At 44.1% G+C, this 14,105-nt stretch overlaps 1 protein-coding gene and 1 non-coding gene across 5 annotated transcripts in view; one reads left to right on the forward strand and one right to left on the reverse strand.

Moving 5' to 3' along the window:
- The window catches only part of Garnl3 (GTPase activating Rap/RanGAP domain like 3), a gene marked incomplete in the record, with an annotated part of 193,617 nt that overhangs the window by 102,314 nt on the left and 77,198 nt on the right, over positions 1-14,105 (forward strand). For all 4 annotated transcript variants that reach the window (XM_029559731.1, XM_008824990.3, XM_029559734.1 and 1 more), the window contains 2 exon segments: positions 8,900-8,999; positions 11,543-11,661. In XM_029559731.1, the coding sequence (XP_029415591.1) occupies positions 8,900-8,999; positions 11,543-11,661 (219 nt within the window).
- Positions 8,109-8,319, reverse strand: LOC115069034. Its single transcript, XR_003848377.1, has one exon. It is a non-coding gene; the product is annotated as a small nucleolar RNA U3 (small nucleolar RNA).

Here is a 14,105-nt window from a genome sequence, read left to right on the forward strand (position 1 = left end):
TTTTAAGCTTCCGGTTCTCTCTTTTGATTTTATATTGGAGTGGCCCAACTGCTTTTGTCTTCAGGAGTTCCCACAGAGGCCCAAGTCAGATGAGGATCAGATGCTCTCAGACTTTCTCCTCAGGTCTGGATCCCTCCAGGATAGATTTTCACCTCAGGAATTTGGGGGTTGGACTGGCCCGGGAGCTGGGCTCAGGAAAGATTTAAGCTTCCGGTTCTCTCTTTTGATTTTATATTGGAGTGGCCCAACTGCTTTTGTCTTCAGGAGTTCCCACAGAGGCCCAAGTCAGATGAGGATCAGATGCTCTCAGACTTTCTCCTCAGGTCTGGATCCCTCCAGGATAGATTTTCACCTCAGGAATTTGGGGGTTGGACTGGCCCGGGAGCTGGGCTCAGGAAAGATGCTGGTCTAGGGCAGCTGGTGGCTATGCCACTCAGAGATGCAAAGAAGATGGGGGCGGGAGGCGGCCCCAAGGGCACCCGGGGACTGCACTGAGGAGCTGGGTTGGTCTGGATGCAAAGGACCGGGAAGAGGAAAGGTCAGCCCCAGTGGTGGCTTCCAGGAAAGAGACTGGAGGGTTGTGGAGACCCAGGGAGGCAGAGGGAGGTGAGGGCGGGGCCAGGCCTAGAGCGCCCCCTGGGGACCCTAGACGGAACTGAGTTACTCTGAATACACAGGATCAAGAAGCAGTGGTGGTTCCCCAGGTGTCTGGGGCACCAAGACAAGGAATGGGAGAGCCCCAGGCTAGGAGGAGAGACTGTTGGGGGAGATTGGAGGGTGAGTGAGGCTTGGGGAATCAAGGCACAGAGGGCAGGATTGACTTGCCCCGGAGAGAGAGGCCTGTGGGTCGGAGAGGGGCCTGCAAGTCATGCAGGGCCAGGGAAGCTGAGGGAGGTGAGAGTGGGACCAGGCCCAGAAGCAGTGCTCCTGGGGTCCTGAGAAGGAACTGCGTTGCTCTGGATGCACAAGATCAGGAAAAAGCAGTGGTGGTTCCCCAGGTGTCTGGGGCACCCAGACAAGCAATAGGACAGGACCCAGGCTAGGAGGAGAGACCTGCGGGGGAGATGGGAGGGTGAGTGAGGCTGAGGGAGTCAAGGCTTGGAGGGCCCAATTGACTTAACCTGATGGTTCCCCAGGTGTCTGGGTCGCCAAGACATGGAATCCAGAATAATGTTTTAAATGCGTAAAATAAAACACAGAGGAAAACCACTCATAATTCATGATATAGTAAGTAATATATGTGCTTTGTAATCTATTAAAGGACAAGCCAGCAGAAGTTTGCCTAAGTACCATAATTTTGAGCAGTGAAGAGTTTTAGCAGTATTTCTATATGTCTGCAATCACTATAAAGAATTCTGAAAATGCCTGTGCTTGCTTCAAAATTTTGGAACATGGTTGGTTACCAAAACTTCCTTCTTTTGCAGTTTTTTTTTTTTTTTTTTTTTTTTTTTTGCTTACATCCGTAATCGAGTCCACAATTGAATGAAAAAAAATCTCAATTTGAGTTAGAATTTTGGGGGAAATAAAAATGTATTTGTTTGACTTCCTCCAAGCCCCTGCCCTAGATTCCTTCAGAACCCCTGGTATGGATCATTGCGTCTCAAAGTTTAGTCACTAGAATCACCTGCATGCTTGTTAAAAATGCAGAAGGCCTGGCTTTGGTCCTTCAGCACTTCAGAGAATGAGAGAAGGGGCCGGGAGCCAGGAAGAAGAGAGGAAGGAATTTTTAAAAAAAAATTTTTATGTGTATGAGTGTATTGCCTGCATGTGTGTAAGTGCACCCATGCCATGCAATGCCTGCTGAGGATAGAACAGGGTGTTGAATCCCCTGGAACTGGAGTTATAGATGGTTGTTAGCCGCCACGTGCGTGTTGGAATCTACACCTGGATCCTATGCAAGAGCAGCCAGTGCTCTTAACTACTGAGTCATCTATCCAACCCCCAGAAGAAAGAATTTTCATGTCCCTCCTGGAGAGATTCTGGGAAGCAGGTTGATGATAGAGCCAAACATGCACATTTCAGCACAGCTGGGAAACACTTAGCTAAGGTGGTGCTCTACTTGAAAGAAACCTGTTTAGTTTCTCTATGCAGGTCTTAGAGACTGCGGAAGTTAAAACTGTGTCACAGGGTCCTCTCTAGGCTGTGCTGGAGCTTTCTGGGATCCAGGGCTTTGAAACCATGACACCAACCATTAGTCTGACTGGCTAAAGCCAGCTTCCTGGACTGCATGCCATTTCGTCAGGACAGCTGTGTGCCGCCTGGTTATGTAATGGAAAAATCTGTGGACCAGGAGTACTGCCAGGGGTTCATGGTTAAAGATAAGTGACTGCAAATAATGAATCATGCAGAAATCCTACAACAAACAATTCAGGTACATGTTCCTCCTGAGTCATACCAAAAGGTCAGGACACAGGAAATACCTTGAGGTGATCGGAATTGACTTTCCCAGTAAGGAGCACGTGGGCAGCTGGAGTGAGTTTATCTTGACAAGCTGAAGACAAGCCTTATTTACATAGAGTTCTGGCCTGGTTGCAGACCCTGAATCTATTCGTGGAGAAGCATCAAACAAGCCCAGGATGAAGAATGCTTTCTTTAAAGCGAAGGGAAGATATTGCCTTCAAAACACCAGTGTCTTAAAGGACAAAAACTGGAAATGTTCAAAAGGGCGTCTGAAAAGACATGAAAGTAAAATAAAACTGTGCTGCAGGGGAACAGACTTCAGACAACACTGAGTCAGTTAACAGAACTGGACTAGAGATAAGCATTGTATCAATGTCAAGCTTACAGAACTTGATAACGCTGGATTGTGGGAGTGGGGATGTAGCTCAGTGATTGAGCATCTGCCTGGCATTTACAAGCCCACCCCCAAAAAAGCTTCATTCTAGGTGCTAGAGAGATGGCTCAATAGTTAAAAGTGCTTGCTGCTCTTCTAGAGGACCACATCCAAGGGCTCACAACTGCCTGTAACTCTAGCTCCAGGGGATCCAATGCCCTCTTCTGGCTTCTATAAGAATCCACACATACAGGCTGGGGAGAAGGCTCAGTAGTTAAGAGCACTGGCTACTCCTACACAGGACCCAGGTTTGGTTCCCATCACCCACATGGTGGCTAAGAATCGTCCATAACTCCAGTTCCAAGGGATCTGACGCCCTCTTCTGACCTCTGAGAGCATTGCATGACACTGGTGTACTTATATACATGCAGGCAATACACATATATGCATAAAATTAAAATACTAATTTTTAAAAATCCAACATTGAAGCTGGGCATAGTAGCGCACACCTTTAATCCCAGCACCTTGGGAGGCAGAGGCAGGTGGATTTCTGCGAGTTTGAGGCCAGCCTGGTCTCCCTAGCGAATCCAGGCCAGCTGCAGCTACAGGGAGACCCTGTCTTAAAAAGACACAAAATAAATAAATAAATAAATAAATCCAACATTGACCTCCAGCTTCCTCACACGTGTGCATCCATGCATACAAACCTGCATGTTTATACATAACACACACATAATTGTATGTGTGTACATAGATAATGTGCAGGGGAAAGGAAGCCAGTGGACCAGGGGCATAAGTTGTATGCATGGATGAGTCTGATGACGGGCAGACAGATGTTTCTTGATTTTATTATAGATTTTTGCACTGTTCTTGTTCTCACATTTTTATGTAAGCTTAGCATTCTTCCTAAATAAATATTTATAGATATGGGTAAAAATAGCTATTTTTAATTCAAAGAAAAATTAAAATCACAGTAATAAGGAACTGTAATCTACAGTTTTATTCCCTAGTAGGTTTTAAAACCAGAACATAAAAAAGACATAAAAGATGATGTAATGGCTAAGATTTAAAAACAAAACACATATGAAATTGAAACTGGTTTCATCTGCAGCTCTGCTACTGATTATCTCCACATCCTTAGGCAGCATTCTCAAGTCTCCATTTCCTCACTGGAAAGAAGGGGGTCGAGATAAAATCTGCCTCATAAAGTTGCTGGTAGTGGTTCTGGAAAGAGCCACAGAAAGGCTTCGCTTGCTCCTTGGCGTGTAGAGCTCCCGGTGGACGTCAGGATGCCCAGACCAGTGGTACAGACAGCTTCCTCATTCCCTTCCTCAGGTAGCGTGAGCCTGAGAGCATGAGAGAAATGTAGACAGAGAGGAAGCCTGCAGATCCACCTCACTCACAACACCATGCATCAGTCATTTCTAGAAGTCCAGCAGTCTGTTGAAAGAATATTCCATGACATGGTAGGGTGCACTCCAGAAATCTAAGCACCACTGAACATCAGAAGACCCATTATTATATGTGGTTTTCCTCTGTTTATTCTCTTCTGCCCAGAGTTGCCAGTCAGAATTGAAGAAAGTTTCTCCAACAGGATATCTAGAAAAATCACTAAAGCCATATCAGAATCAGGATGCGTGTTCTATGGTCCATCCTCCACGCAGGGCACCACATAAATGTTCTTCCTGCTTTGATCCACTGACAGCTGATCATTTGAGAAAACCGGTATTTAACACTGTCTCAACTGAAAGATCAAGATAACCACTGTGGGACTATTTAATGCTTCATAAAGATGGAAAATGAGAGATGTCTCAGTGGTTAAAAGCACTGGCTGCTCTTGCAGAGGACCTGAGTTTGGTGCCTAGCACCCACATGGCAGCTAACAACTGTTCGTAACTCCTGATCTGATGCCCTGTTCTGATCTCCATGGACGTTGCACAACATGGGTGCAGTTACATACATGCAGACAATACACTCATACTCATACAATAAAAATAATAAGGGGCTGGAGAGATGGCTCAGCAGTTAAGAGCACTGACTGCTCTTTCAGAGGACCTGGGTTCAGTTCCCAGCACCCACATGGTAGCTGTGAACCATCCTTAACTCCAGTTCCAGGGGAATCCGAAGCCCTCTTCTGACCTCCGCGGTGTTGCACAACATGGGTGCACTCACATACATGCAGGCAATGTACTCATACACATACAATAAAAAGAATAAATAAAATATTAAAAAAATAAATGAATGTAAAAATTTACAATAATTAAAACTTGGTTAATTGGCAAACTTAGTGGAAAACTGATCATTAATAGCATGCATCAAAATAAACACTAGGTAAGCTTACTGAGTGACGTGTAAGAGAGAATATTAAGAATATAGTAGTAAAGAGCTTCATTAATAAATGCTATAGGGGAGGCTTTTATGATACTAAAAAATAAGAGCCATAAGGGTGGAAAATTGAGAAATTTAGAGCATCTCTGGGGCCAAAATTACCATAAACAAGTTAAAAGAAAATTTTAATTAGAGGAAATGATTTGTAATCTATTTCATAGTTTTCATAAATAATTAAAAATGCTGCATGATTAGGAAACTGACAAAAGACAGAAATAAGTATCCCATAAAAGAAGTAAATCCAATCCGTATTTCATAAATAACCAATAAAACATAAAGAAAATGGATTAACACCATTGTGATATGAAGGGGAGTTCCTAATAGTGTATTCAGCCAAAAAAAAAAAAAAAAATGTGGTGCAACAGCACTGTGGGTAAATGTACTTGCTGCCGATCCTGATGACCTGAGTTTGATCTTCAGAACCCATGTGGTGGAAGGAGAGAACCAGCTCCTACAAGTTGTCCTCTGACCTCTACACACATGCCATGGTGCACAAACATGCAGACGCATGCATGTGCATGCATGCACACATGCACACACATACGGTTTAAATAAATGTAAAAAAAATGAATGGGGCTGCAGAGATGGCTTGGTGGTTAAGAGCACATGCGGTACAATCAGGAAGACCAGAGTTTGGACCCCAGAACCCACATAGCAAGCCAAGTGTCCCCCACACACTTGTAATCCCAGCTCCAAGGAGGCAGAGACAGGAGGATTTCTGGGACTTGCTGGCTTCCAGCTTAAAAACAATGCAAGCTTCAGATTCAGGGAGAGACCCTTCCTCAAAGGAATAGTGGGAAAATGATAGAGGAAGATGCCCAAAGTCCTCCTCTGAACTCTGCATGAGAACCAGAGGCATGCATACCCACGCAAACACATGAGCACATACCACACACACACACACACACACACACACACACACACACACGCCCACACACAAATATCAGTTTTTTAAGTGAAGAAAATACTTGGTCTGTCTGCTATACAAAGAAGCACAAATGCAGACAGCATTGAGATTACATAAACTTTGCCATTAAATTGTGAAGAGGAAATGCCTCAGGCACAGGGATACCAGTGCCCTCAACCGATGCTGCCTGGAACTGTGATGTGTGCCACTCTCTTAGAGGTCAGATTGGCACTGTGTCACAGGACTTGAAAAAGAGCATACCTCTTGGCAAAGCAACTCAACTCTTAAGAATTGAGTTTATCATGAAGAAATAATTGGTCGGTTAAGTTTACACATGTGGAATTAGATGCTCAGCAAAGTTTATTTACCACAGTCCAGTATTACTGAGGAATTATACTAGGTCTATATGATAAAATAGACTAGGGTAGTGAAGATTAACATCACAGAAATATATTTATTGTCACAGGAAAACACATTAAGTGAAAAGGCAAGCCCCCAAACTATGATTCAGTATGATTCCGTTTGGGTAAGAAAATAGACCTATGTTTGTGCATAGAAAATATATATATATATATATATTAGGATTCTCTAGAGGAACAGAGAAAATGAATGTACATTAAAAGAGGGGATTTATTAGACTGGCTTACATGATACAGTCTGATAGTCTGACCGTGACTGCCTCACACTGGGAAGGCCGAGAACCCGACCACTGCTCAGTCTGCAGGCTGGGTGCCTCAGCAGTCTCAGTCTGGTACTGAAAGCCTGGTGAATTCCTGAAGAGCCATTTGTCTTCAGTCCACATCAGAAGACTGAAGAGGCTTCTGATGTCAGCTAAGAGGAGCGGCAGTGGCTGGGTAAGTGTACTCACAGCAAGGCAGAAGGGGAGTAGATGAGCTTGCTAGCACAATCGGAAGGCACACAGGCGAAAAGCCCTTGGACCTCTATCTGGTCACCACCAGAAGGTACCATCCACACTTAGAATGGGTCTTTTGCTTCAGATAACCTGATCAACAAAATCCCTTACAAATTAGGCCAGAATTTCCAATGATTTCCAAAATAGTCCTAAAAACATATTTCAGCTATTTTGTGCTGTGTGTTTATATGAAGTCATATTCTCAGCATTGAGAAGATAAGATCAAAACTTTGGTCAATTCTGAAAAGCATTAAGGGTGCTCTGTGTGCTGCTGTGTCAGGTACTTAGCCAAGACTTAATTCTTTGTGTAAAAATAAACAACTATCTCATTACTGTGAAAATTTGCTTTCATCTTTAATAAATAATAAAATATTTATGTTACCTTATTTTAAAATAATTTTATTTATGATTTATTATCAGTTTGATTTTTTTACATTTGTATATACCTATAAATGCAGGGCTGTGCAAAAATTTCTTGGGTGTCAAATGATCAACCATAAACATATGTATATGCAAGCACCACTAAATGTATTCAGTATATTATATAATGTGTGTGTGTGTATATATATATATATACACACACACGTGTATGTATGTATGTAACAATAATCAACGAAGAGGTCATCAAGTTGAAAGGGAGTTGGGAGGGACATGGGAGGAGTTGAAAGGGGAGAGAAATGGATAGAAATGTTGTAAATACAGTACTCATGTAAGAAATTCTCAAATAAATAAGCTGAGAAGTTTAAAAAAAAAAAAAAAAGAAAGAAAGAAAATCCCTTACAGGTGTATCCAAGTGGTTTATCTCTTAGTTGATTTCAGAAACAGTCAAGTTAACAACCAAGATGAGCCATCATACACCAAAACATTACTAATGATTATCTTTGGGTAGAAATTTCAGTTATTCTTTCTTTGTCAATATTTTTCATGTTGATTAGGTTTTTTTTTAGGGGGGGAGGTCTTTTTGAGCCCCATGTAGCCCAAGCTGGCCTGGAACTCACTATGTAGACCAGGCTGCTGGCCTTGAACTCACAGAGACCCACCTGTCTCTGCCTCCCAAGTGCTGGAACTAAAGGTCTGTGCCACCATACCTGGCTGATTGGGTAATTTTTTTTTTTTTTTTTTTGTAAACCACTCATACTGTGTTCTCTCCCTCCAACTCCACCAGAGGCAAAGCAGAATGGTCATCAGTGGCCAAAGGCAGCTGCTTAAGAGCAGCACCCAAGCCAGCTTCATGCTCAGGAGAGAACACTACACCTCCTCCTCGTGGTTTCCAGTGCTCTACACAGAGAAATTTCTCTAGTAACAAACTATAGAAATGATCCCTGAAAGTATAGTCTCAGGGTAATTTTTAAGATACATTTAGCCAGGTGTGGTGGCGTCCACCTTTAATCCCAGCACTCAGGAGGTAGAGGCAGACAGATCTCTGTGAGTTCATGGCCAGCCTGGTCTACATAGCGAGTTCCAAGCCAGTGGGGGCTACAGGGAGACCCTGTCTCAAAAAGACCAAAAAAAAAGAAGATACATTTTAAAAATTCTGCAAAGTAAATGGACTCAGATAAATTGAAGAAAAATGTATTCTAGATGAAATATGACAGCGACAGGGTAGCAAGGTTGGGGGCTCTAGGGGGCACCAACTCACAAGTGTTGGGATGCCACAGAGCAGAAAAGACTGGTGCTTGATGCTCCTGTTAGAACTCACTGGTTCACTCCTTTTTCCGACACCCTGGAGGTCTCCAGAATGCTTCTATGGTATCACTTAAGTGGAGCATCTTTTCTAATGAGAATTTGTGGTTACGGCCCCCACGTGTGTACTTTTAATGATGATACTCTTCCTGGTTCTTTGGCCTCTGGTTTACTGCCAGCATCTTGTTCACTTTCTAAATAAGCCTTATAATGACACAGCTTTGTTCCATTACAGAATGCAACTGCTCTGCCAGGCACTTGGAGAAGAACAGACGTGCACTTAGAAAACCCAGAATACCACACCCGATGGTATTTCAAGTATTTTTTAGGACAAGGTAATTATGCCATTTATGGTCACAGAGAAGAAATGATGTTCAAAACTGTATTATTTCTGGCACCCCATATAAGTAAGTAGAACTAACTAATTTAAGGACACATGTTTTGAGAATTTCACGTTAATGTCAGTAGTAAGTTTGTAGGTACAAGATATGATTCAGAGTCTCCGCTCTTAAGTTTTCTTGGTGCATGGGTTGTGGGATGTTTTGTAAATTTGGGGGTTTGTTGTTGATTTTGGGCAGGGGGTCTTTTTTTTGAGACAGGGTCTTCCTATAGCCCCAGCTGGCCTGAAACTCACTATGTAGACCAGGCTGACTGAACTCACAGACATCTGCCTGCCTCTGCCTCCCAAGTACTGGGATTAAAGGCCTGCGCCACCACACAGGCTGTTGATTTTTTTTTTTAAAGCCCCAAGCACTAACGGGTATTATTAAATCATCTGAGTATGTCTTTGAGAGCCAAGACTTTTCAGGATAGAAAACCAACTTTGAGCAAGGTCACTTCTCTATCTGCTGTGAGTTTTGAATGTTTAATTCAAGACAGTGAAGGAGACCATTGGTTCCCTGGCCTCCAGGGCCAGTGTTGAACTGTTGGACATTAGATTGTGGGCTCTGCCACATTCAGGCACTAGTGACAAGTACTTCAGTACAACTGTTCGGCAGGCAGTACGCAGAACACTGGGGCACAGTGCAGAAGGAGCCTTGCTCTTTACTGTCATGGAGCCTGTAGAATGGGTCCACATCATGGTTCTGCTCTTCATAACCATGGGACTTTACAAAAAAACTCAATTTCTGTGTCTTCCAGACAGGGCTATTACTAGTTCCTCTCTAGTAGGCTCGGACAAAAGTTCCAGTGAAATGGTCCAGAATAGCACTAATTCAGTGCCTGACATCCCAAGAGCTCAGTCACTAAGAGCTTTCAGATCCTGTACATTTAGACCAAGGAGCTGGGAGCGCATGAAAAGGTGGAGAGCTAGAGTGTCATTAATGGGAAAAGATATTGGGAATGGAAGAATAATCGCCAAAGTGGGATTTGAAATGAGTTAGAGAGGCTGCTCACAGGACAATCGTTTGTAGAACGTGATGAACATGTAATGTTTGAGCTGGGAATGAGTAATGAGACCTAAGTGATGCCTTTCTTAAAACCAGCTACAGGGCTGGGAGGTGACTCAGTGGGTAAGAGTGCTTGCTGTGAAAGCTTGAGGGCCTCAGTTCAAATCCCCAACACCTACATAAAAATCCAGGCCTGGCTCTGTGTGCCTATAACCCCAGCATTGGGGGCAGAGACAGGTGACTCCCAGGAGCTTGCTGGTTAGCCAGCCTGACCAAAACAGAGAGCTTCCAGTTCAGTGAGAGACCCTGTCTCCAGGAAATAAGGCACAGCCTGGTGAAGGAAGATGCCTAATGTCCTCCTCTAGCTTCTTCCTGTGTACACACAGGCATGTGTGAATTGACACTCATGTGCATGCAACACAGGAGAGAGAGGGGGGGAGAGAGAGAGAGAGAGAGAGAGAGAGTAAAAAGTTCATGGCTTTGACCAGGTAGGATTTAATTGATGGGTGGGGGAAGTAAAAACATTCATAAAGGAAAAATAGCAAAAAGGTGTCATCTTCCCAGTGCTGTGAGCATAATGGCCGTAGTAGTGGCTTTACAGCCAAAGGGCCACCAGAGTCCAGAGGTCATGGAAAGCCTAACTCAAACTGGTTTAAGCAAAAACAGGTAAGACGAAGGAGGGAGGGAGGGAAGGAGGGAAGGAAGGAAGGAAGGGAGGGAGAGAGGGAGGGAGGAAGGGAGAAAAGAAGGAAGGATGGGAGGAAAAGGAGGGAGGAAGGGAAAGAAGGAAGGAAGGGAGGGAAGGAAGGAAGGAAGGAAGGAGAAAGAAAGAAAGAAGAAAGAAAGAAAGAAAGAGAAGGAAGGAAGGGAGGGAAGGAAGGAAGGAAGGAGGAAGGAAGGAAGGAAGGAAGGAGAAAGAAAGAAGAAAGAAAGAAAGAAAGAAAGAGGAAAGAAAGAAAGAAAAAGAAGAAAAGAAAGAAAGAAAGAAAGAAAGAAAGAAAGAAAGAAAGAAAGAGAAAGAGAAGGAAGGAAGGAAGGAAAGAAAGAAAGCCGGCCCTGTGGCTGGTGGAGTCAAAGGCTCAGTAGTATCTAAGATCTGGCCTTTCCCCTTCTGCCTTCCCTATCCTCTGTGTGGCAGCTTTGCCATCCTCAGGCCCACAAGATGATTTCAGCAATTCTGGGCTTCCCTTCCACATTCTTCCACTTCCAGCGGAAGGAGACCATCTTGAGAATGTGGAAGCCTTTCCAGAGCTCCTTGGCAGATTTCTCCTCTGTCTCATTGCCCAGCATTGAGTCACATGTTCATTTCTGAACCAATCACTGGCAAAGGGAAGGGAGTCTGAAATTAGTGGATAGTGGTCAGCTTCTACCCTAGTAAGTTTGGGGATTACTGTGCCCTCTCCCCCAGCAGGTATGTGGTGGGGTGGGCACCACTGTGTGCCTGGAGGAACTGGATACATTCTCACTGTTCTCCACCGTTTCTTTTCCAGTCCATCAGAATTACATTGGAAACGACACAGAGAAGAGCCCCTTCTTCTTGTCTGTGACCCTTTCCGACCAGAACAATCAGCGTGTCCCTCAGTACCGTGCAATTCTGTGGAGGAAAACAGTAAGTACTTGGCTTACACTCCCACATTGATGGCATTTATTAATTCATTCAACACACATTTCTGGAGTTCTTGAAGTTTCATCCCCATCCCACAGGTCAGTTAGCATCACTGTCAGGTGGCTCAGGTAAGCCATTTTCTGGGAGCTTCTCTTGTAGATATATTAGGATTATACTGTTCTGAGTTAGGACCTCCAAGCTCTGGATTTAACACCAGCTTCTCCCTTATCTATAAGTCACTGACCAGACATCCTCAATTCCCCCCCAACAAGTCTTGGCCTCTGGGAAATAACAGTATATCTTATAGAATATTTCAGTTCATTAATCATAACTATTTCTTTCGGAGGACATTTAATAGTTTTATTTGTTTGTTTGTTTTTAATGTTTTTTCATTATTTTTTGAGACAGGATCTCATTTTGTAGTCATGGGTGGCCTAGAAGTTGCTATGCAGACCAAGCTTGCCTCAAACTTTATTATCTTCCTGTCTCTGCCTCCTGAGAGCTAGGTTTACAGGACTGCATCACCACACCCAGCTAGCTCAGAGGGATTGTTGTGGCGTCCTTCTGGGTGTCTCTGCAGGTGCACACAGGAATGTAAAAGTGCATGCGTGTGCACGCACACACACAGACACACGCACTGTCACACACCTGTTACCTGAACCAGGTAATGTTTGGCCTGCACCTTGAATCTGCACAGTGCTCACCTCTGGTTGTCCAATATATCCGTGCACTTGCCCCCATTTAGGCATTTGATGTTTCTACCAGAAAACAGAGTGGTTTTACTTGAATATTGACTCTAGAAAGCTGAGCAAGGAAGGCAATGGGGAGGGAGAGCTTTGCCAATTTGTAGTCAAGCAAACCATAAGTCAGAAGTCCAGGAGCCCTGGGCTCCTGTCCACACAGGCCACTCATGAGAGTGTCATGGTCACCCAGGCTGGAGCCTTCTGTTCTAGGAACTGCTCCTTAAACTGCCCTGACTCCTCTTTAAAACTGCCTTTGGTGTGTTTGATGAGAGGAGCAGGGGGTCAGAAGGAAGCGAAGCAGGAGGCAGGTTAGCCTCCTACATGGGTGAACAATGGAGGCTGGAACCAGCAAAAATCAAGGTCACCAAAAGAACTCAGCTCCCAGTGAGTGGGACCTGGGACATTTGAAAAGTGGATCCCTGTCATCATATTCCTCTGTTTGGTCCTATTTCCAATCCCTGTACCCCAAACTACAAAAAGGCAAGTTCAGCCCAGTTCCCTGGCCAGTAAAGAGCCCAGAAGGAGGGCCTGTGTGTGGTGTACTCTCATGGCCTGTGTCGAAGATATCTTGCCATCTGGCCTGGAGCCCTGTGAGAGTGTCAGGTCTCCTGGATGTGAGTACAAATGTTTTCTTTACTAAAAAAGATTACAGGTTGAAAAGGCTGAGGGATCCACTCCCAGGCCTTGTTCTGAACTTGGGTAGAGGAGTTAGTGGAAGTGGCCCACAACACAAGAAAAGTCATAACTTACTTCTCTGTTCATTTCCTGCAAAATGTCTTGACCCTTCTCTAGTTATTTGTGATGCCAATTTTATGCATTGTCAAAGTTAGGAAGGAGGCCCTAAATGGGCACCGTGTGGTCATCTCTTTTGCTAACCATGTCCAGTAAATCCTGTATAGATTATAAATGTATGTCATCGAGAGAGAGAGAGAGAGAGAGAGAGAATACCAAATCATTCAGGGAACTCATGTAGTTCCTGTCAAGTAGGCAAATATTTGCCCAGGTCTTTCTATGAGTTAGTCACAGTGGGTACTCATTTAAATAAGAGTAAGTGACTTTAAATCAGCACAGATAGATATAAAAGTGCATATTATTAAAACCTCTCTAGAGGATTCAGGTGATTTCTAGCCAAAAGGTCTTTGAGGTAGACACAATGTACTTGGTCCCATTGAACAAGCAGAGACATTTTTCCTTATGATCTTTGAAGTTTGTCTGATTCTTGGCTCAGAAACAAATAAATGCCCTTTTCAACTGGTTCAGATGCTGGGGTCTCGATTTCCATTAGGTGAGGATAATAAACTTAGAGGAAGGGTTTGCTTGGGTTCACAATTTTGGGTGTTTCATTCCATGGTCAGTCCAATTGACAGTTGCTTTGGGGCCTGTAGCAAGGTAGCACCTGATGGCAGGAGCCCTGGATAGAGGAAACTGCTCACCTCAAGCAGCTGAGAACCAAGAAAAGAGGAAGAGCCCAGAGCCCCACAATTCCCCTTTGAGGGCACACCCAGCCCCGTGACCTAAGACCTCGCCCTACAAAGCTTCTAGCACCTTCTAATAGGCTGATGACCTAACCTTTAACACACAGGCTGTTGGGGGATGTTTTCCATCCTGTAGTAGATGGCTCAGCTGTCCTCCATGATATAAAGATCCTGAGGTCTGAAACTAGACATATGTCTAGTGTCGAGGACAGGATGCTGTCAGACCAAG

The sequence above is a fragment of the Nannospalax galili genome, unplaced genomic scaffold (assembly GCF_000622305.1).
Source record: "Nannospalax galili isolate Female #2095 unplaced genomic scaffold, S.galili_v1.0 scaffold290, whole genome shotgun sequence".
In the NCBI taxonomy this organism is placed as follows: Eukaryota; Metazoa; Chordata; class Mammalia; order Rodentia; family Spalacidae; genus Nannospalax; species Nannospalax galili.